This window comes from Amphiura filiformis, chromosome 19 (genome assembly GCF_039555335.1).
Source record: "Amphiura filiformis chromosome 19, Afil_fr2py, whole genome shotgun sequence".
In the NCBI taxonomy this organism is placed as follows: Eukaryota; Metazoa; Echinodermata; class Ophiuroidea; order Amphilepidida; family Amphiuridae; genus Amphiura; species Amphiura filiformis.
Window position 1 is genome coordinate 32,412,048 of NC_092646.1, and position 24,761 is coordinate 32,436,808.

The following is a 24,761-nucleotide window of genomic DNA, read 5'->3' on the forward strand; positions in this document are numbered from 1 at the left end:
ATTATTTGCAAACATATTTCCCCAAATATTTTGTTAACATTTAAATACCATTATGTTAGAATATTTGCAGTAACTTTATATACCCGTTATACCGTATGTCATTTATATAGCCGTTTTCTCGCAACCATACTTTTGCGAATTGTGTCGAAAACGTTTTGTGTTTGTAGGGGTGGGATGTTATATTGTCTGCAATATCTCGGTTTGTGCATTTTTTGTAATAGTTTTTGTTATCAATAAGGATATTAAACCACACATTATTTATGCTATAGGCCAACATTGTATACATTGTGTAAAACTTATGTTCAGATTGTTTTTAGATCTATATAATCTGGTTCTATTCTTGAACTTCGGAAATAGGCCTACATGACCACTTCCAATTCCGTCAATTCAACTTGTCTGCTATTCTAGGTGACCCTATTTCAGTTATTTACATGGACTTCATTTGGTATCACAGTGTTGATGACGCAAACGGCAAACGTTGAAAAGGCTATCAGAAATTTTCTGTACAAAATAGATTATACAGATTGTCTATTTTTTATTAAAACAAATGAGCTAAAATAAATACAAACACCTCAGTTTGGCACTGGATTGCCAAAACTGCCGCTCAAGAGCCGCAGAAAACCTTCAGAATCACGAAAAATAAAAATGTTTGACCGATTTTCTCTAAAATGTAGTGATATATTAGTTGGTGTTGTTATTTTTGCTGTTGTTTTTGGCAGTGGTGATGCTCAATGATTTTGTACTGGCGGTGCACAGTGTCATCGCCCCGATATCTTCATGGCAGAAATCGTCATGGTAGGTTGAATCCACAGCCACGCATGGCCATTTTGTTCCGACCTTTGAGACGCATAATGAGCCGAGGGACATCCCGACTAAGGCTACTGACAATAGCCCGGTAATTGATATCTCTGTGTGTGTAAGTAAGCTTGTATACGCCATGTGAGGGGGTGCTCACACTACGCTGTGTGTGACCTCTGTGTGTGAGTCAACATATAGGCCTATACGCAATGTGAGTGAATGCTCACATCAGAAAATCAGATTGTTTTTGTCAATTTTTGAGTTCAAGACGCACGCATCTTTCTCAAGACGCAAGCTAACGACTATTATATCCGTTGAACATATATTCAAGTGCAAGGAACCATATCTGGTTTCTTTAGACGAAATCATTTACGGGAGATATTCATCACTTTCTACCCCGGTATCCAAAGATATATCGTCTGAATATCAATCGTGCATAGCACATTCACGTGTATCGATCCCGGGTATTGATTTCAGTGTCTCTGGCTGTATAATGTAATTATTAACCGGGCGATGTCGGTGTGCGGTGGCGACTGTTCAGCGGTTGTCGGTATTGTTGTTATCGTTGTTGTTGTTAAGCATGGTGTTGGTGGCGGTCCCGGTGGCGGTACGTGGGTTTAGAGGCGATATTGTTGTTGTCGTTTTTATGGTGGTTGTTGGAGGTGTTGGTGGCGGTCGCAATGGTGGTGCCAGAGGGTTTGGCGGCGATATTGTTGTTGGTCGTTTTTATGGTGGTTGTGGGGGTGTTGGGGCGGAGGCAAGTACCGGAGGGTTTGGCGGCGATATTGTAGTTGTCGTTGTGGAGGTGTTGGTGGCGGTGGCGATGGTGGTGTCGGAGGATTTGGCGGCGATATTGTTGTTGTTGTTTTTATGGTGGCTGTGGGGTTGTTGATGGCCATGGTGGTGTTTTCAATCATCACAAAATCTTTATTAGGAGGAACCCTTTCCACAAAAATCAGGAATAATATGTCGAAATTTTATCTTTAATGTGACTCTGAAGATCAGAAAATTATTGGAGATAAGGTACAACTTGTCAAGGGTTCTATCAGATACTAGCGATTCTGAGAAATAATGCAGTGAATTATTCCATTACGATTTTACAATGGAATTTGAAGATGAACTTGCAGTTGAAGTTTTTTTTACAGCATTACAGTAGTAATGTGTTATACAACCATGATGTGTCAGATTCCTTAGGGCTCCAACTTATTTGATGCAGGATGATCTCTTGAGCATTTTGACACCAACAAATGAGGTGGTGCCGGCCAAAACACTTATTCGGACAGGGGGTCTGAGGTCTGCATCAAAAACACTATTCTATGCCTTATTCTATATTGGTGTTGTTTTATGTGTTATTGGAACCAAAGAATCTATTTTTGAAAGTTGAATAAGATTCAGGGCATCCGTATTCTTGGAAACTGTCGTTTTATATCAAAATTAGGGTATGAGGGCTCTTTGCTCTTAGCACGCACACGTTCTTTCAACTGTAAAAAAAAATGATCAAGAAATTTGAATTATGACCTTCAGTTGTAGCCTATGGAAGATATAGGTCTACATGTTTTTCTCAAAAAGACATTAAAAACAATTCAGAATACATCTTAATGTGTCTGATGTGCACTCAGGTCCCACAAAAAATACTGTGCAAATGTGCAGCCTATATTAAGACCCGGGTACCTTAATTTAAGGCAGCCATGAATTTTGTTTTTATTTGTTTAAAACTAATTTGAGTGAACTATTTAAAAATATGATCTTGAAGGGGGCAATTGATGGAATATTGTTGGAAAATATTGCATTTTTGTGATATAAAACCTTTTTGAGTCACTTATATTCGGAAGTTCAAAGTGGCCTATTTAACGTAATTGAGATAATTTTTCGGCAACATGCTGAATAATAATCTACAGCATATACAAAAACAGGTCAACAAGAACAGGAGATCTTGAAGCCTATTTACATGATACATATTCAGCATGTTTTCCCTTTCATTTAATATTCAAATAATTTTTCCTTCAAATTTGTGCATTTAGATCATAAGTTACACAAGAAATATGTGGGTCTGCCGGAATATTCATAGTTTTCGTGGGAGATTGAATCGATTAGTTTGCGTCTACTCTGACGTCAATACAAAAGCGCGACGTGATTGGTCGCTGACCTGCGCAGTACGGCATTTTTGATCTGCTTGACAGAACGTCATACGCAAAGTCGCAAACTAGACTCTTTTTAATTCAATTATAATAAGTAATATCAGAATTAATTTATATTTACACTTCAAAAATATTAACGGTGTTAGGATGAAGCTGTAATTAGCCTCATTTTCATTATCACACTTGTTTATACATAAACCATAATAAAATCACACGATTAAATACATGATAAATTCGTTTCATCAATGAATTGGTTGTCGTATTTATTATAAAATTAATAATTAATATGATATAATACACCTGTGCAATATAAGCAACGGTTTTATAACCGAAAATTCAAATATCCGTCCTTGGCCATTTTTCCGCAGAGGATCGTCAATTTATAACTTTACAAAACAACAACACACAAACAAATAAACTTGGCGCCAAATTTATGATTGATATCGTTTTTGCACCAATGAGAACGATATCTCATGTTGCACACGTGAACAGTAATATAAAACAATTGAATCATATAGGTTACATAATACTATGAAGGCTCGTATCTTTATACATGATTTCAAAGTCGAAATGCTTCCATCAAATTATTTTGATTCTCAAAAACCCTAAAACCTCTACGCACCATATTGTGGGGAATCTGTAACTGCTTGAGGGAATCGCGTAATGATTCTCAATAAGATGGCCATATTACATACAAACTACTATACACCAGGCACAAAAAGAAACTCGTCAGTTATATTCATCCTTGCTGTTCAATAACTTGATAATTTTGGATTATTCTGAAATATACATTTTGTTAATTGGATTTTGCTTTCTCATTTGACACCCTGTTCGTGAAAAACGAACAAGAATTGACCAAGACATTGGCCTCTAAAGCCTCAAACCCCAAAATCAAAAGTTTTTCACGATTTTCTATGGGACGCATCGTTGTATTGCACACAAGCACCAATCAATAAAGCACACAATGTAACAGGCACAATTGAATCGCTAAAATTGCCACTTTTCATTTTGGGGTTTGAGAGTTTGGAGGCGCATATCTTGGTCAATTATTGCTCAATGTTCACGAACATGGTGTCAAATGAGAAAGAAAAGTCCAATTAACAAAATGTATATTTCAGAATAATCCAAAATTATCAAGTTATTGAACAGCAAGAATGAATATAACTGACGAGTTTCTTTTTGTGCCTGGTGTATTTCTCAACACTGGTTTTCAATTTGTCTATAGATGCGGGAATCGACAATACAATAATATATATATTCCGAATTGAGTCATAAAAAGATAAGACATTTTCCGACATAAGCCAGAAATATACATATTATACAGACAGACGTCATTTCATTGACATAAAAATTCATTATAAAGTTGTTAAAAATATTGATGGATACATCCAGAATAGCGCCAAATGATTGGGGTTCTGTCGATAGAAGTCGCCTGCTGTAACATGAAACCAACAGCTAAAAGCACCGAAAATACCAACTACGAGTATAGTTGTTATACTGCCCTCCCTAGTTTCATGGTAATGTTGTCAAAAAATATCGTTGGATATATTCAAAATATTGCGCCAAATTATTGCAATTTTACAGCCGACAGAGTCGTTTGCTGCACGGAATCACTCGAAAATGTATTATACCGCCCTCCCAAGTTCAAATGTAACACACACTGCGTTTTACTTGGGAATGCATGATCTTCTATGTACTACCGTAAAACCGCGTCTACAAGCATATAGAGTGGTTTTGATGAAAGCTAAATTAATCGAGACGCCGTCCATCTAAAAACTTACAATATTATGTAGTCTGAGCAAATTAATCACCGTACAAGTGCTATTGTAAGACCAATCTATTGTAGCCTATTGGCATATATTTACGGCTGTCTCGTATAAATTTACTTTTCATCAAAAACACACTATATGCTTGTAGACGAGGTTTTACGGTATATTTATACCAAAATAAGACTGTATAAAAAACTTTTGATCAAGAAAATCAAATTTAGAATTGCAGTGCAATTACATGAAAATATAAAGCAACGCGGTCATAAAATGACCAAAATCATTAGGCCTTCTGGATTTACTGAAAAAACAATTCGCTGTCGTAGTGCACGTTAGTAACAATTGTTTACTACTCCAAGCCTGGGTTCATACACCTGTTCCGAAATTTGATATGCCATAGGCTTTGTGTTGTGATCACTTCGATCAGTGGTTTGTAACAAGGAAAGCGTGATCCAGTTGACCTAGCAACGGTAATATTCTGACGTGCACAACGACACTGAGCGAATACCGAATCTAGGCAAAGTTCCTTCCAAATTCAGTAATAGTTAATACATCTTTTAATATGATCTATATACTTATGAGAAGTCTGTGAGATGATTTTCTGATCTGCGTATGATAATTCAAATGGAAGCTTCTATTAAATCATAATCAACCAGATACATGGTTTACTTTCGCATACTGACAAATAGCATCCAACTATAATCCGTCCGTACCGCACGCCCCTTTGTATTATATACAGAGGGCGACATATACAGAATTTACAATGGCTTTCGGGAATTACCCAATTGCTAGTGTTATTTAATGGTTTTGATATAACAATAGCAATTGGGTAATTCCTGAAAACCATTGTAAATTCCACCAAGAATACGCCACCGTCGACGCGTCACTGTGACCTCTTCACCAGTTGGACATGCGCAGTGACAATGACGTATTCTCCATAAAATTTGCACAGGCTTTCGGGATATACCATAGGTGAATATCTGACCACGCATTCGGCAATAATTATGAGACACAAACAAATAAGTAAACACGTGGGATGCGGTATTTGTTTACGTCCTAGGATATATGCAAGTTTTGCAATTTGATAGAAATCGCAAACGCTAGTAGTTATACGAGTCGTAAAATGGAGACTATCTTTTAGTGTGTTGTAAAAGTATTGTTACTATTCTGGATTTTACCAAGTTGGACAATACTTAAAAATCGACTGCTCAGTGCCAGAAGTGGGTAAGTGCAATAGCTTCCCTGTGAACATTTGTACACATATTATATTGTAGCCTACTCATCTACACATGGCAGCTATTGCACTTGCCCAATTCTGGCACTGAGCAGTCAAAATGTTCTCATATAGAATAGCAGAAATGAATGTCATATTTAATGCACAGTATTTCTAGCTATCTGTTCAACTGATGACGTGTAAAAGCTAGCGACTATATAGTAAACGATGGTAAATATACGTTGTGGACCAATCAGCTTCTAAAACAGCAAAAAACGCACTACTTGATTGGTCAAAAATCAATCGCTTGTCACACAGCCACAGATAAGTGTATTATAGCTTATATGAATTAGAATCTGAAACGTACACTTCCCTTACATGTGTCATCTTACATTGTGGACGCGATGAAACATCTACTATTACTAAGATCCACAACATGTTCATCTATCAGGGCACAGTTCTTTAACCCCAATACATTTATATTTGCACATTTATTGAATGATCTTAGACAATTTGGGTACAAAAACTCATACTCTGCAACTTGAGGTCAAATTTTGCATTATGAGTGTTTAATTGAGGTTATTGAACTATGCCATTGGGATGAGTGTATAGTATTTATCTTACAGCCCGTGCCTAGTGTCTAGACTAAACCATACCTGATACATGGTTTTATAATAATTTATTTCTCACAATATAAATTACAATTGTGACGATACCAATAATTTCTTTATTTTACATTTTGGTTTTTAGAAAAATAAGGTTTATCATGAATATCACAAAAGGATCACAACGAGTTCTTATGTACTGCAAATTAGGAGAGTATATGACTTTTCGTACTTATCCACGTCAAGTAAAAACACAGCAATGTTATTACGTTGGAACGTATACTCGCACTTGCAACTTATTATCTACCTCCTAAAAGCTCAAACACAGTAACTGAATGTCATTACGACATTTCACGACATATATGTTGAATAATTAACTCGCACTCGCAACTTGTTCCTATTATCTGTCTCCTAAAAAGTTCAACTAGATTAACTGCAATGCCATTAACCTGCCTTTTTAGATTTGGAAACAAAATTTCACGACATATATGTTGAATAATTAACTCGCACTGGTAACGTACGTGTTCCTTTTATTTGCCTCCTAAAAAGTTCAAACTAGATTAACTGCAATGCCATTAACATGCCTTTTTGCTTTGGAAACATAGTTTTACTACATGTATGTTGGATAATTAACTCGCACTTGTAACTTGTTCCTCACGCCACACTGTAGCATAAGCAGGTAGTTGATCTGTAGGCTCTGAATCTCCTCCTTGCGTTTTATCCTTAGCTTTCCCATCTGTCGACCCATGATTTACAACATTTTCCAACCACGATTGCCATGATAATGTTTTACTAACTTTATTTTTAGGTGACTTGGGTGATTTTGGCGATTTAGGTGTCTCAATTCGTGATTTCTTTTTCGACTTATCAACTTTGGCATAAACTGGCATTTTGGGTTTTTTAGAAGAAGTAGTGTGATGAGAGGCATTTTCTTGCTCTGCTTCTAGAATGTCTTCTATTGATACGATAACCATGTCATCTGGGTCGCCACTATCTGCACTGGGGAACTCGGTGGTGCAGGTGGCACATAAATCTGATTTAGACATTGTCTATTTCTTCGTGCTTGTTCATCACTTATTGTTGCATAAGGACATTCATCTGAAGTCAAAGCTTCCATTGAAGAACCACTACCCAAAGCCGAGTCTTCCTGACTTTCTACTGAAGGCGTAGAAGACATTTCACCAATACTTTTTAGCCGCGTTAACTCTCCTGTCGTCTGCTGTGACGATTGTTTGTACACAGACGATTTTTGAGCCATGTCGCTAATTTCGGCATAATCGTCTTCGCCCAATGCCTCCATACATGACACACGTTGAGTGTCCAAAAGACGTGGACTAAGAGGAGGAGATGTATGTACAGGACTCGTATCTGTGTTAAATTCTAACGGTGCCATGTAGGTGTAACGTTTTGGAGTAGTAGATTTTAGCAGTGGAGATTTTGGCTCCGCTGGTAGGGGGCGCTGTAAACTGTTACAGCGTTGTGACGGTCGTGCCGTACGCGGTAATGGCGGGGTATCCATGGTATCGGAGAGAGTTGTAGAAGTTGTGACGTTTGAAATAGCATAAGCAGAAATACTAGAATTCAAACTATCTCTTATACTACTTGAATATGTTCTATACACATTATCATTTTGTTTTTTAGAATCTTGTAAATCACTATTTGCGGCGAGGACTTCGTTACTCATTCGGAAACCGCTCAAAGAATCATCGTCAACATTATTAGGATCAAGTACTGCGTAATCCACATTAGTCTCTTTAATACCCCCTTCTTTACCTTTCACTTGTTTTGGTGAGGTATGTACATATCCTGCATTGGAGTCTACTGAATCTTCAGTAGTGACGACTCCTAATGGCACAGTTTCGCCTTTAGATCCCTCTTTTTCGTCAGCACCGTCACCAAGGTCCGTGCGTCTTTGCCTCGATTGCCGAGCCAAAAACATCAAAAGCACAACGATTAAAATAATCAATAACAATCCTACAAGAACAGAACCAAGTATAAAAGCTGTCATGAAATCACTGTCTTCTGAAGATGAAGATTTTCCAGATCCGTCTTTTCTGGGGTTCTCGATCTCTACATTTACCGGCGTCGGTATCTCGGTGTTACTATCAACACTAGTAGCTTGTGGAATTTTGCTGCCAGGGATCGCTTTAATTTTAGGTCCAGGTCTTGTGCTGGTGTCCATTCTTGAAGTTGACGTTTCCGTTTTCTCTGAATTTGATACCAAACCTATAGCTTTCGTATCTGCGATAGTTGTTGCTTTGTTTGTAGTCGCAGGGCCCGTCGGTGTTGTCGAAGGCCGAGGTACGACTAACAACATGGCGTCATTTTCTCCCGATAGTCCACTTTCAGAATCTCGAACTTTACAAGTAACAATGGTTCCATTATTTGAAGCATGTACACTTAACTCAAGTACATCTGTTGATTCTTGCTGTAGAACCCCATCAACAAACCACGAATAGGTGAGCGAAGTTTTGGCAAATCCTGTGGTACATTGAAATGAGGCAACATCACCGTCATAAGCGGTGGTTAATCGATCTTGCACAATAACAGATATCTGTCTATGAAGGGGTACAATTTGACAGGCTTTTCGTTGATATTCAGTAGCTTGAAGGCACATAAAAGGTACATCGTAGTCTTGTTCAGTCAAGGTGTGTTGTATAACCGACAATGTTGTTGATGATAAATTGGGTAGACTTTGAATTAATCTACCTTTACTTAACCAATGTAGCTGAACGTTTGGATCAGTGCTGTAAGAACGACAGGATAGTCTTATGACGTTCCCGACATCAACAGGGAGGTTTGCTTGTAATGTACATTCAGGTGTCTCACGCACGACATTTAAATTTACCTGACGTGAAAAATGCCACAATGTACCGTCCCAAATTCGGCACGAATATGTCGCGATATCCGCATAAGTCGCAGAACTTATATGAAAGTTAAATTCGCCTTGAGCTGGATCACCAGTAATACTATATCGGTCAATTTGGTCCTGTGATAAATATCTAGCACCAATACGGGTATTGTCATTTATTGCTCTTGATGCGTTTATATTCCACCAAAATACAGACACTCCTTCTAAGTTCCCATCTACGGCACAGTGTAGAGTCACAGATTCGCCAACTGATATTTCTTTACTCATTGGTTCTTCACGAAAACTAGCTCCAAAAGCAGACGATATAAAAATCACTAAAAATGGAAGTAAAGATAGTGTTTGCAGACGATGTATTCGACAATTATAATATCCCGCCATTTTTCAGCTGATGTAGGTAATAAATATTATATTATTAGCAGACTAGTAAAGTTGTACATGTATGTATCATGATATCCGTAAGTCAGTATCGTCTGCATATAAATGCTCTATCTCTGGCAAGTGCATCTGCATAAACTGAAGTCATTATCAGTTGGCATGGTTGGTATGATCCTTTAAACGTGATTGCCAAGTGACTTATTAACATAACATCACGTTTCCGCTTCTGTGCAACTGCTAACAACACACTTACGTCGATTGTTTATAAGTGATTTCCACTGACGAGCGGAGGTGGCATTGAAATTATTAATTAAAAATAACTATAAATGATGTCATAAAGTCTTCATATCATCACAGTCATGGCTACTTTGCGTTTTCCAGTTTACCATGAATTTGTCGGCGCGTCTTGCCCGGTGTGCGGCGGCGTATGGTCACTCGATCAAGATGTTAGTCTGATGTGGAAATGATATGATTTCTAGCTAGTGGTGGCAGGCTAGGTTCATCCCGGGTAAAAATACACAGGCCAAATTTTAAAAAGTCAGTTGTTTGTCGGGCATGGATAGAGTTGTTCTAGGATAATAGTTTTTAGCCTTGGGTGTTTTTCTGGAATACTGTTGGCACACTGGTAGTTGGGACCGACTATCACATAACATAAATAAGGTCCCATCTCATTCCTATCAACTTTGTTCGCCCACTAATATACCTATGTCTCGAATATGAATAATAATAGGGTTAGAACTAGCTTTAGGGTTAGGGTAAGGGTTAGTAGGACAAGCTTTAGGGTTTCGGGTTGGGGTGAGGCTAGGACAATCTTTAAGGTTAGGGTTAGGGTTCATTTAGTATAACCAGTTTTAGGGTTAGGGTTGGGATGAGGTTTAGTATGACTAGTTTTGGGGTTAGCATGGTTAGGGTGAGGGTTAGTATGACTAGTTTTAGTGTTAGCGTTGTGGTTAGGGTGAGGGTTAGTATGACTAGTTTTAGTGTTAGCGTTGGGGTTAGGGTGAGGGTTAGTATGACTAGTTTTAGTGTTAGCGTTGTGGTTAGGGTGAGGGTTAGTATGACTAGTTTTAGTGTTAGCGTTGTGGTTAGGGTGAGGGTTAGTATGACTAGTTTTAGTGTTAGCGTTGGGGTTAGGGTGAGGGTTAGTATGACTAGTTTTAGTGTTAGCGTTGTGGTTAGGGTGAGGGTTAGTATGACTAGTTTTAGTGTTAGCGTTGGGGTTAGGGTGAGGGTTAGTATGACTAGTTTTAGTGTTAGCGTTGGGGTTAGGGTGAGGGTTAGTATGACTAGTTTTAGTGTTAGCGTTGGGGTTAGGGTGAGGGTTAGTATGACTAGTTTTAGTGTTAGCGTTGTGGTTAGGGTGAGGGTTAGTATGACTAGTTTTAGTGTTAGCGTTGTGGTTAGGGTGAGGGTTAGTATGACTAGTTTTAGTGTTAGCGTTGTGGTTAGGGTGAGGGTTAGTATGACTAGTTTTAGTGTTAGCGTTGTGGTTAGGGTGAGGGTTAGTATGACTAGTTTTAGTGTTAGCGTTGGGGTTAGGGTGAGGGTTAGTATGACTAGTTTTAGTGTTAGCGTTGTGGTTAGGGGTGAGGGTTAGTATGACTAGTTTTAGTGTTAGCGTTGTGGTTGGGGTGAGGGTTAGTATGACTAGTTTTAGTGTTAGCGTTGTGGTTAGGGTGAGGGTTAGTATGACTAGTTTTAGTGTTAGCGTTGTGGTTAGGGTGAGGGTTAGTATGACTAGTTTTAGTGTTAGCGTTGTGGTTAGGGTGAGGGTTAGTATGACTAGTTTTAGTGTTAGCGTTGTGGTTAGGGTGAGGGTTAGTATGACTAGTTTTAGTGTTAGCGTTGGGGTTAGGGTGAGGGTTAGTATGACTAGTTTTAGTGTTAGCGTTGTGGTTAGGGTGAGGGTTAGTATGACTAGTTTTAGTGTTAGCGTTGGGGTTAGGGTGAGGGTTAGTATGACTAGTTTTAGTGTTAGCGTTGTGGTTAGGGGTGAGGGTTAGTATGACTAGTTTTAGTGTTAGCGTTGGGGTTAGGGTGAGGGTTAGTATGACTAGTTTTAGTGTTAGCGTTGGGGTTAGGGTGAGGGTTAGTATGACTAGTTTTAGGGTTAGGGTTGGGGTTAGGGTGAGGGTTATTATGACTTGTTTTAGTGTTAGCGTTAGGGTGAGGTTAGTATGACTAGTTTTAGGGTTAGGGTTGGGTTAGAGTAGGGTTTGTACATGTAGGGTACCGTAAACGTTCGCCTAATGGCGGTATGGAATTCATGGAAATGAGAGAGCGCCATCCCTGTAAAAGCCGACTATTATCACTGATCATTAAGGGTACGTGTAGTTAAAGGATGAAACCTATCGACACATACAATTATGAGCAAGATCAAACCAGAGAAGATGTCAAACAAACTTGTTCATGATAATGCGGTAATCATTCACCTGATACGTTGTGGCCCAGTGAGCAGAGCATTAGACTATAGTGCGAGGATAAAGAGAACTTGTGGAGAAGATTGATGGTTCGAATCTCATGCAGTAATTTCTGACAGATTATGATGTCTGTCAATGTTTTTTTCTGATTTGAGGAAATTTTATTCTCTATTTTCTTGATTTTATCTTTAACATTGTTTATATGATTTTATGATTTTATTATTTTATCTTGTATGTGTCTTTTTTCATGATTCTTTGTTTTTTCGTTTCATTGTAGAGTAACTCAGTCCATTCGATCAAATGTTGTAATGAACCTATTTGATTGTATAGGCATTTGTTATGTGTGTGAGACGAACTGTCGCGTGCGCCAAGTCTTTCAATTCGCGCGAGTGTCCTTGCTATGCATCAGTGGTCATAAGAGGTAGGCTATATAATTTTATTCGAAAGGGGGGGTCCCAAATATACGGGGGTCATAAAGTCTTGGAAAGAATAATAGCAGGGGGTCATAACATGTTTTATGACCAAAATGTAGGGAGTCACACGATGACCACAGAAAGTGTGTTATTTTATTCAAAAAGACTGATTTCAATACAATTTTGGGGTTTGGGATCATAAAATTTTTGTTGCCGAAATAAGGGGTGCGCAAGTTTATTGACGCAGACTTTTTGTAAATTTGGGACCCCCCTTCCGAAAAAAATGATATCCCTCTAAGAGGATTCAAAAGATAACCTCTGCCCCAATAATCTCTAGCTCTATTTGTTTGAAACTGTTCCACGAGGATGTATCATAATAGGCTCAGTCTTCAAATGATATAAATAAAATTTGAATGAGTGAACGAACAAAATCATACAACGACCAACTGAATAGAGGCTGTGCATATGACGTATCATCCCGTAAATCTAGTGGCGGACTACTCAAATGCATACAATAAAAGCATAATTGCATCTACCGCGACAGTTCGTCTCACACACATAACAAAATGCACTACGATCAAATAGGTTGATGACAACATTTGATTGAATGGACTACGGGGAAGAAACCGGTTCAAATCTTTTGTTTGGAGCCAATCGATAAACACAAGGCCTCTATAGCTATCATTGAATACTGGCTAGGATTCCACAACACAATGAGAACATGTTATAAGGCGCTTTGGAATGCACACAATACCCCAATGGCTTTCCATATTATGTGCACTCAACAACTATTCAGTATCGAAGCCCGGTATCGAAGTTACGTAATGTTACTATGTCAACGGGATCACGCGCTTAAGTAATGAACCACGATCGAAACAATCAGTACACAAAAAAGGCATGCCAAAATAGCGTGATCGTAAGGCTGCGTTCACATAGAGGTATACTATTCGGGTATGCGGTGCACGTTTTGTAGGTGCACGCGTATAGCTTAAATCGAGCAAGGCAATTCCATAGTACCGGGTCACATAAGGCTACGATCACATAGAAGTATACTATTCGGGTATACGGTGCACGTTTTGCAGGTACACGCGTATAGTTTAAATCGGGCAAGGTAATTTCATAGTACCGGGTCACATAAGCATGATAAGGCACTATTCGAAAAGGCCGTATACCTGCGTAGAGTATAGTATAGTGGGAATCGTGCGTGCTCGATTTTAGTGCAGCGTATACCGTCCTAATTTTAAAACTAAACCATATGTGGGTAAATTCAGTTTTTTGTAATAGATGCACTGTCTAATTCTGCACATTATGACACCTCATTCAATGCAATGTGACCTCAAGAAGTAAAGTTACAAGCATTTGATTAGACGAAGAAAATTGGTAAACTGACCTACAAATGTATACTCGCTATTAGCTATACGAAATACGCTCATCTGACCAGGCTGAGTTCACATAGTATACTCCTATATGAACTCAGCCTGATCGAATGAGCGTATTTCGTATAGCGAATACCGTATACCGTATACTTCTATGTGAACTCAGCCTAATGATCGCCGGCGCCATATAAACAGTGCTGCTTGGTTCCGATACCAACGCGGAGTTACGTAACTACTTCGTGGTTTGATTACTAGATATATGATCAATGTCTGATCTTCTTGGGTTCGATCCTTTTAAGAAAAGAAAAAATAGCTGATCATTTATAATGCATAAATGAATAAAGTAATGTAGTTAACATTTGAAACATTGAGGCCGTTCTATTTTTCAAAGGTCATTTAACTGTTAAATGTAGTGGAATATGTCACGCATTGATAGGTAGCAGGTGGAGCAAATTTTGTCAGCGGTTTTTGTTGCCGTTTGTTCGCAGTGCCTATTTATCTATAAAAAAAAAAGAAAATTAAAATTAAATTAAAAAAAAATCACAATATTCTTTCGTAAAATGGGGACAAAATCCAAAAACATTTCTTGACCCTTCTTCACATAAAAGTGGGGGCAGCAATCAAGAATCGAACAAGTACCATTCACCATTCAAGGCGCACCCTCTACCGACTGAGCTAACGGGTGTAATTTTGAAGAATATTTAAAAAAATAAGAAAATTAAAATTAAATTTATAAAAATTCACAATATTCTTTCGTAAAATGGGGACAAAATCCAAAAACATTTCTTGACCCTTTCTTCATATAAAAGTGGGGGCAGAAATCAGAAGGCAGAAATGAAGAATATTAAAAAAATAAGAAAATTAAAATTAAATTTAAAAAAATTCACAATATTCTTTCGTAAAATGGGGACAAAATCCAAAAACATTTCTTGACCCTTCTTCACATAAAAGTGGGGCAGAAATCAAGATTCGAACAAGTACCATTCACCATTCAAGGCGCACCCTCTACCGACTGAGCTAACGGGTCAGACAATAGAAGGTGTAATTTTGAACTGAAGAATATTAAAAAAATATGAAGACATTACAATGTTATAAAAAGATTTACCAAAATGAGCTAGGTATAACGTATTAAGTCCAATGACACTTTGAGAAAGAATACCTGAAGAAACCCCAAAACATTTGCTGCTCTAGCAACTAACCTAGTGACCTAAAGTATTGGGTCATGTCACGATATTTTTTTCTGAGGCATTATGTCCAGGTTGCTCAATTTAACATACACGTATCCTAAATGCTGTTGAGATTTTACAAGGATGGCGCTCTCACATTTCTAAGAATCCAAAAGCGCCATTAGGCGAACGTTTACGGTATGCTTTTAAGGTTAGGGTTGGGGTCATAAAGGTAAGGGTTCGAAAGACAAGCTTTAAGATGAGGGTTGGGTTAGGGTGAGGCATAACCTTATTTCATATTCGATTTAGCGGAACTAATTTTCAACATAGCGAATCAATATTTTCGATCTATTCTGCAGTAGCCTAAATGTACATTAATTGTATCAGAATCTGTGATTGTATTTAATAATCCCCATGCTTCAGCACAACTATTCTCAATGTCAAAATGAGCATTAACCAAAATTATACATGTGTCTGCTATGTATGGGCAGGTTTATGCTGCAGGAAAAAAGAATTGTTTAGTACTGCATGGTTGTTTTACCGAGAAACGGCATTTAATTTAATTTGGGACTTAACCAGGTTGTATGATTTCCTGTGTAATCCCAAGCTTGTAGGCGGATTGTCAGACTCCGCCCTTAGGGTCACGTGGATAGGGGAGAGTGGGGTAAGTTGAGCCACTTTTTACATTTTCTTTCACTACGCTCAAATAAATAAAGCAGGACCCAAATGCAGTGTTACAAATGAAACATGTGTATGTTTACTTGGTTATGATACCACAAAATTTTAATCAATATTTTGCACTTTCTCACAGTGAGATGCCAAAAATTATTTGCAAATTGGCTCAACTTACCCCAACGGTGGGGCAAGTTGAGCCAGTCGCGGGGGCAAGTTGAGCCGCCATAGAAATGCACAGTATATGCCATAGCTGTTAAATCCAATTTGGCCTTTTTTTTTAATTGTTGTTTTCAGGTATTTATTTCGAAAAATAGTTTGATATAGAAGTAGTTTGATCTAAACATTGCATACAAGTAATTTCTGACAAGATTTTACGTTGAATAAAAAATTTGGGGAAATTCTGCAGGTTTTTCCTATGCTCAACTTGCCCCATGGCCTGTGGCTCAACTTACCCCATGTGACCCTTTTTGTCAACAATCAAGCCTCCCGCCTTACTAAAACTTGTTACTGTTGTAAAAAGTTTTCTAAAATAGTTTTCATATACCACATCCTCAATACCCAGAATGCTATAATTTTATCCTTTTTCTTTCTGGGTGAAACATGAAAAAAATTGTTTTTTGCCAAAAGTTCAACAAAAGTGCGAAAACTGAACTTTCGAATACAGCTTTCTTACCCTATGTGCAAATGATTTCATATTACACTTGAGAAGCCTCTGTTATGTCATATACAAATCAGTGGAACTGCAAAGTAAAATAAGTTTTTACTTTTCTTTCTAGAGGGGGTGGCTCAACTTACCCCTTGGCTCAACTTACCCCACTCTCCCCTATGTCAATCATTACTGGCTTAATTGGTTTTACTTTGATGGATATCTGTAAACCGTGTGTATTTGACTGAAATAAAAAATGAAACGCGGTGAAACGCCGTATATCCAATCATAACGAGAAAAACTGTGAAAGTCACATGAGTATCGGGAAAAGTACCGGATTTCTTGCAATATTTGTCATGTCTTTAATAAGGTGGTACTACACCCTTGATAAATTTGTGACTAATTTTGTATTTTTCTCAAAAAATAATAACACACTGGTAACAAAATGTATGTATATTATAGGGGCAAAGAATCCAAATACTTCACTGAAATTTCCGTGATTCAAGACAAGTGGTTTATATAGAAGTGAGGTACATTCTAGCGTTACCTCTTTTCTTATCATAGATAATGACCGCTTGTCTTGAGTCACTGAAATTCCAGTGTAGTAACTGGATTCCTTGCTCCTATAATATACATAACTTTTGTTACCAGTGTGTTATTATTTTTTGAGAAAAATGCAAAAATAGTCACAAATTTATCAAGGGGTGTAGTACCACCTTAACATGTTTAATGACAATAATAACAGTTTAGATTAATGGTTAATTTACCCTAATTTCATGAGCATTTGTTTGAGATACAGAATCATAGTTTCCAAAAGTAAAGAAACCAAAGGTTAAGACGTACATTAACGGTTCCCAAAAATTTCCTGGAAATGGCTTTCCTGATTTCCCAATATTTTCCCACCAGATGAAGTAATATCAACACAGTAGCAAAAGGTTGACGAATTATAGTTAACTTCGTAAGTAGGTCTATCTTGTATCATCGCACTATCATAGTTTCACCAGTGGAGGATCATCGAGTGCAGTGTTCGGGTACGGTGTGGGCCTGTTGGTGTGAAGGAATGGCAGTGTAATGAAACAAAGCAAACCTATTTCAGAAGTTGTCCATATTCATTGAATTCATGCTGTACTTTATTTAGAACAAATATCAACAGATTTGCACCGAAAACCAAATTATTGTCGAAAATGTTTCTTATGATGCGCCGGTATGATTTAAATGTGTCTAAAATGTAGCTGGTGTGGTGATGTAAATCAATTAACTTCAAGCTCAGTGGCGGCGCTACAGGGGGGGGCAAGGGGACATTTCCCCCACTTTTGAGGCAAAACCCTAAAATACACTTTCCACTTTTTGCGGCAATTTTGCGCAAAATTTGCCAATTTTTCCCCCTGAAATTCACTTTGCCACCCCCCCCCCCCCCCCGAAAAAAATTCCTGGCGCCGCCACTGTTCAAGCTTCATCCTTCACGTTCATGATAAAGCCAGCAAACACAAAAATGTTCTGAAAACGTTTATTCAAATCGATAACATTCAAATGTTGGGTTATATAAAGATTATAAAATTCTTGGGCCAACAATTTTTGCAAAATATTTTGTTAATAACATTCCAGCTGTTAATGTCTTGCATCGCGTTTTCCAAAAACATTTTATAAATGTAATTATTAAAACTTTTTTATATCCTTTATCTAACCCGACTTAAACCTCAAACGTTGTGTGTGAATAAAAACCAATAAATATTGAAAGATAAAAAAAAGTTACAAGACCTCTCATCTTCCTTTATCATGTTTATGTTACAATCTGGTCTTAATAAAAAAATGAGAAATCTGGTATATCCTTCTTTTGTTTTTTCCTTTAAACTATCATAAATAAAAGAAATTTGGGGCTTAGAAATATGTCTCTTGTCAGTGAAAATGTTTATCGCGTTTATGAAAGATTTCACTTGACACGTGCATATTACAAGGAAAATCACTAAAGATACTAGTATGCACTTAAAAAAAAAAATACGGCCAGTAGTTTTTGGTATCGTGCGTGCTGCCAGTAGCGAAACCCATTTCGACACGATGTAGAGCATTATAATTGAGTGCAAATCTAAGACAAATCTGTCATGTTAAGCTTATCACAACTCAGATGTTCCTTAGATTCGAGTTTAACCTTTTAAGGCTTAAGTGTAATCCGCACGGAATGCCCGTGTTTGTGTTATTAATGCTTAAAAATGCCCCCGGATTTATCTGAAGATATGTAAGATTATAAACATGGTAATGATCGAAAGCGAAAGTTACGAACCAAATATGGTTCTATGGAAAAATGGATAACTACTCCTTGTCTGTTCTTCTTTCCTTGGATAGAACGATAGACATGATAAAACTCAAAATGGGTTAGTCCATTTGAAATCCGTACACCCCCTGTGGAATACATGGCCTTGAATCTTCCACACAGGGTGTGTAGATTTCAAATGGAGTCATAACTTAAACATTGAAGATGAAGTCATGTTTTCCCTTACGGGGTGTGTGGATTTCATCTGGAACAGCTCAATGACTCATCCGCCTCTAAGGTTTCAACTTGTACAATTTTATTCCAGGATCTGTGATTTTATTGAGGAAAAGTAAATGGGCAGAGAAGAGTGAACATAATGAAAAAGGGGGTAAAAGTTGTGCCGGAGCAAAGCCATGCAATCGTCCCGTCTACTTTTCCTTCATCATACCAGTTTGGTACTAACTTGTAGGGCTAAAACAAATAATGCTTAATTTTCGAAAATGGCATCTTAAAAGATGTCATTTTCAAGTGTTCAAAGTACGCAGTATTAAATTGTGGTTGATTTGTACAACTGAAGTACAATACAAATATCAGTTATTGTTCTATACCGAAATAATGCGAGTATCGAATCAAGTAAATTTTCTTCAAAATAAAGTCTCAGAATTTCATGATTTTACGACAAAAAAAACTATTAAAAAAATCAATAACAAATGAAATGAACGATTTACTTATTTCCCCAGTAAATTTTAAAATTGACAATGTATGCATCACCTAAAATGGATCCACTTGGTAGGGTTAGCCTTCTGGCTTAGGAAGCCTGACCACTAGCCAAGCTCCGAGAAACCGACCCATAATAATGTCTTAACCTCAATGTACTATCATGAAAAAACATCTGACCGCCACCTTTAAAAGAAAGTCAGAGAGAAAGTAATGTGACGATGTGCTATTTATTGTATTTTATATTGGAAGTACACCGATTAAGGTAAAGTATCTTCCCAGGCAAAACGGCCGTATCTGCTCTGTTATTTCTTCCCAGAAACTGTATTTTACTTTAGAGGACAGAAACAGGGTTATCGCTGAGAGGTTATGTTTACAAGCTGTACAACTCAAACGGAAGATTTAATTAAACTAATTCGGCAACTAATTTTGACAGCTGGAAATGTTGCAACTTGTATATTGGCTCGTGAGACATGTGACCTTAATTAATTACTTCACCAAATGTGTTAAATAGAATCAGGCCTATGATTAACATTTATATATGCTGCTTGAATGGTATAAACTATACAGTGTGTTTCATTACAATATTATAGGCCAAAAGATCTCGTCGAATTAGACTGGATATCCCATAAAATATCACACACATTTTCTAGTCATTCAATTTCGACCAGAAATCGTGCCAAACAGACCTATACCCGCGGATTGAATCAAATTCAACGTGATTTGACTCGAATTTTGTTCAAATTTGACTAGAATACGTGTGAGATCTTATTTTACTTGGAATCTGACTGATTAACATCGACTAGATCTTTGTAAGACTATAACATCATTTCAATGTCTTTTTTATTTTATTTAAAGGGGCATTTCGTGATCCACAGCCTCATCCCCCACTTTTCTCAAAAAAAGTTGAGATTTTCATATCACTGGAAACCTCTGGCTACATAATGTTTATGTACAAAATATTTCTTGCAGATTAATTCGTTTTGCAAAGATATCGTGAAATTTGAATTTCGTTCTGGTGCACCAGAACGAAATTACAACGCATTGTCTATAGAGCAGTGTAATACACATAATCATGCATAACTCGCAAACGCAAAATCGAAATCAACTGAAATTTTGGGAATAGGCTTTTTTCGTGGATATGTACTGAAAAATGTCACAAAAAGAGGATGCTAGGATCACGAAATCCTCCTTTAACTTAAATATAGCAATATATTTTTTTTCTTTTGGATTGCTTTATAACTTCCGTCCACAGGCGATTGTGATGTAATTTCAAAAAGTACAAATTTAAAGGAGGACTTCGTGATATCCTCTTTTCATGACATTTTTCGGTAGAGATCCACGAAAAAGCTTATTCCAAAAATTTCATTTGGTTTCGATTTTGCGTTTGCGAGTTATGCATGATTATAGGTGACTGTTGTAATTTCGTTCTGGTATACTATTTTTGCTAAAGGAATTAATCTGCAAGAAATGTTTGGTACATATGAGTCTAAACATTATGTAGCCAGAGGTTTCCAGTGGTATACAAATCTCAACTTCTTTTGAGAAAAGTGGGGGGATGAGGCTGTGGATCACGAAATGCCCTCTTAACATGTTCAGGTTTTTTAAAGTAACGGGTCACAAATATTGTTTTTTGTTTATTCCAAAAAGAAAACAAATGTGATCAAAAAAACTCGACGGTATTCGTTTTTAGCTTGGGACATTCTGTATGTTATGGATTCCATATTGAAGTTCTCGACCATGAACATGATGAAGGGGTTATTACATTTTGCACTCAGATGAAACATGATCAACACTTTCTTTTATTATTTCATTCATTCATTTATGGTTTATTAACACAATGCATTGTAGCCCGCAGGCTAAATTACAGCAAAGTTTACATTAAAAGACATATATAATATACACAATAAAGAATTATGACAAAATGCAAGTGAACAACAAAATAAATAAACACAATATTGCAGCAAACCCTATAGCACAAACCATACGAAGCAAAACAAGTTAATAATCCACCCCAAGAAATCCAACCCAGACTACTCACAAGCACACAACATTTGCACAGCACAATCCACTTACAGCTAGTCCATACAGGACCAACGTAATATTTAGCACCATAATCAACGCCGTCAGGCGTTGGTCCTTACAAATCCGTTCGCTACCCCCAGCAGTGCACCTCATTATAATAAACAGTGACCAAAACCAAACCAGTCGATAAGTTACGTCATGAATCCAAATATGGAAAATAGCCCCGCCCATCATTCGGGCCATCATTCAACCGCATCTATTACATAACTTGGACTCTTAAGTCATCTCAAGTACTTGGTATCCCAATCGATTGATTTTGATAATGCAATCAAAGCAATACAAACTTTTGAGGTCGCTTACCTGTGCATGGAAATAGTAGATATATACTATTTCCATGACCAGTGTAAATCGGGCTGGTATGAATTAAATGAAAGTTTTTTGTTGCTATATCAGATATCAGTGCAGAGATAATGTAGGCCTAATCAGTGTTAACAAAAAGTCATTTGTATGATTCTAGGTTTGTTTTCTTTTTTTATTTAATATTGTCACATTTGTCGATAGGCCTAACCGTGATACCATTAAAAAGCTAAAAGAACATCAATTCTACACACCGTTTATTTGGAACTGAACTTTGATTTATTAAAGTCATAATGTACGATCTTATAATATGAATTTGGTTAATTTTTTTCAAACCTGATTTTATGGCATATTTGTAATGTATACACATGTCACTTGCATCTAAATGGAATCAGCCAAATTTGCTGTGTTTGTAGGTAAACAGAGCAAAGTTCGACATAAAGTCATAATTCAAGAATTATGACTTTATGTCCTCCTATGTTTACCTGGTTATTTCAGTTCAAAATGGACAGAAGCCATTCCCGATAATTAGGGCCTATTACTGGTATTATTTCAGCATTTTGAATATATAATGACAAATTTAAAATTTGAAGAAATCGTACATTAAGCCTTTAACACCTAACTGGAAGTAACAGAGTGAGTAAAATAAAATAAAAGGCGATGCAACTCGCAAGTAGGCCTACTGTTGAATGTGTTGATATTTCAAATGCATGTGAAAAAAAGGAACGGTCACAATATATTTCTTTAATCCCAAAGGCATGAAAGGGCCTGTGATTACTATTTGAATTTAGGGTTTTGATTTAAACTATTTTAATATCAAATCTTTAAAAAACAACATGGTCTTCTCGTTTTAACCGAGGGGCATGGGATTCACCACTTTTAACTATACGTCATTCACGGACGGAGCTGAGGCAACGGCTCTCCGCTCCGTTGATAGTAATACTTTCCTGGTCTTTGTTTTATTTCAAAGTTACAAACAAGAAAAGGCAAGACAAGACAAAATTTTAAAAAGTGCACTGCTTTCATCGTTTTTCAATTTTTGGCAGCCGTCTGTTTGTATGAGGCGAGGTCCAAAAGAGGAACACTGCAAAATCTAAATGTTTATAGGCCTAATTTGCCATATTTGGTAGAGATACAGTACTTAAAGAGCTAAGGGAACGTTCATAAATACTTGGGGGCTGGAAAATTTGATTTCGGTATGTCAAAACTTTTTTGACCCCCCTACATAATATGTTAAACTTTTAGATCCACTTTTTTATAGACTCAAAACTTTTGGATCCTTTTTTGTATACACCAAAATATTTTGTACCCCACACCAAAATCACTAAAACACCCGTTTTAGACCTACTTATGAATTCCAAGGGGTCATAGGTCAAAAACCATAGGTCGCAGAAAAATGTTATGATTGACGTTTTTGATCCAAACATCCATCTTAGTAAACTAATACACTTTGCAAGATGTATATGCCATTTTTATACCCATAAATTAAATGTATTGAATTAAGCGATGGTCTTTTTTGCTTTATTCCAGGGTCCTAAAATAATGGAGAAAATTTGAACATCATTAAATGAAGAGTTTAGTTCCAAAAGGCATTAAGTCCAAAGACTGTTTTATTTGAAAATATTGAGTAGCAGTAACCTTGCCACTCTAATAACATTGGCGTAGTAGAATATATAGTTATAACAATTTTGGTAAATAATTGCAAATCTCTTTAACTTCCCACGTGCGAAGAAGAAAAAAAGGCATCAAGTGCAATGGCAGCCATTTTAAAACCTTGGATTTGACAATTTTAGGGGACAAATCTATTATTGAACGAGAATAAGCCATATGTGCACACATATCCATTCCAATCGTTAAATGTCACTTAAACTTTAGAATGTAAAAATATTCCAGCAAAATGTTACACAAGGCAGCTATTGAACTAATGCCTTTTGAAACAAACTCTTGAAATATTGTGTTAGTAAAGAAAGTGAATAGGCCTACTTCACTTTAATAGGAATTGGACTAAACTACAAATCAAGTAAATGACTACATTTGGCGCTGACTGGAAAATAAAGCTCTTCCCATATCATGTCGGAAAACCATGTCCATGTAAAAAATTTGTAACCCCCTTCGTCTGTTGGCGGGTAACTTCTTGAATTCCTAGTTTATTCGAAGCATGCAAAATAGCGGCGTCATCCATTTTTATATTATTGTAAAACAAATAATAATAACTGAGGCCTAATGATAAAATAAAACGATGGCCACCCCCCCCCCAAAAAAACCCCATGTATAATGTGCGCAACCTACAAAGTGAAGAACTTGAAAAAGAACATTTCAGCCCGAATCACGGGTCAAATAATCGCCAAGTATCTTCTTAACCATTGATTTATATGGGACAGGAATAGAGGTTATCCATGTTCTATAAGCTGCATGTCCTATCAACGACTGCTATACGTTGTTTAGGACATTCTAAAGAAGTACCTGCATGTGCAACCATGGCTGTTTCAAAATAGCCCCCCCCCAAAGTCATGCCGGTAACTCCGAGGTCGTGCATTGAATTAGTTTGAATGAGGAATACTACGGGAACCAGTGCCTTTTGTTAGAAGTCACACATGAGTGAAGTGGATAACCTCTATTATCAAAAGTCCCGGGGAAAATCTTCAATAGTTGCCCAATTGCCTACCACCTCGCCGGTTTAGTATCCCTGTGAAGAGGTAAAATCAGATCAATGCTCATTCACGTGGATGATGAACATTGATCGCGATTGAAAAGGACATAGATAAATTGAATGAATGAATGAATGAATGGACAGGATTATCGATATTGTTACGCAATAGTGGTGTTAGATCCAAAGCTGGAAGCTAGTAGTTGGCAGGTGGAAGGCAAGTCTAATCTGATTGGCTAAATATCGTCAGTAGCTGTCAGTAGGCGTGGTTAGTCAGTTTGACATTTCCCTTGACTTTCCAAGG

The 24,761-nt window shown here is 37.2% G+C and overlaps 1 protein-coding gene across 1 annotated transcript; it reads right to left on the reverse strand.

Moving 5' to 3' along the window:
* Positions 1–3,169: 3,169 nt before the first annotated feature.
* LOC140141190 (uncharacterized) lies at positions 3,170–10,212 on the reverse strand. The gene has a single exon (XM_072162986.1). The coding sequence runs from the start codon at positions 9,768–9,770 to the stop codon at positions 7,476–7,478; it is 2,295 nt and encodes a 764-aa protein (XP_072019087.1). The 5' UTR covers positions 9,771–10,212; the 3' UTR covers positions 3,170–7,475.
* Positions 10,213–24,761: the final 14,549 nt, after the last annotated feature.

What these genes read in the sequence shown, in the direction of transcription:
- LOC140141190 (XM_072162986.1), bottom strand. Translation starts at nt 9,770, where the DNA reads ATGGCGGGATATTATAATTGTCGAATACATCGTCTGCAAACACTATCT.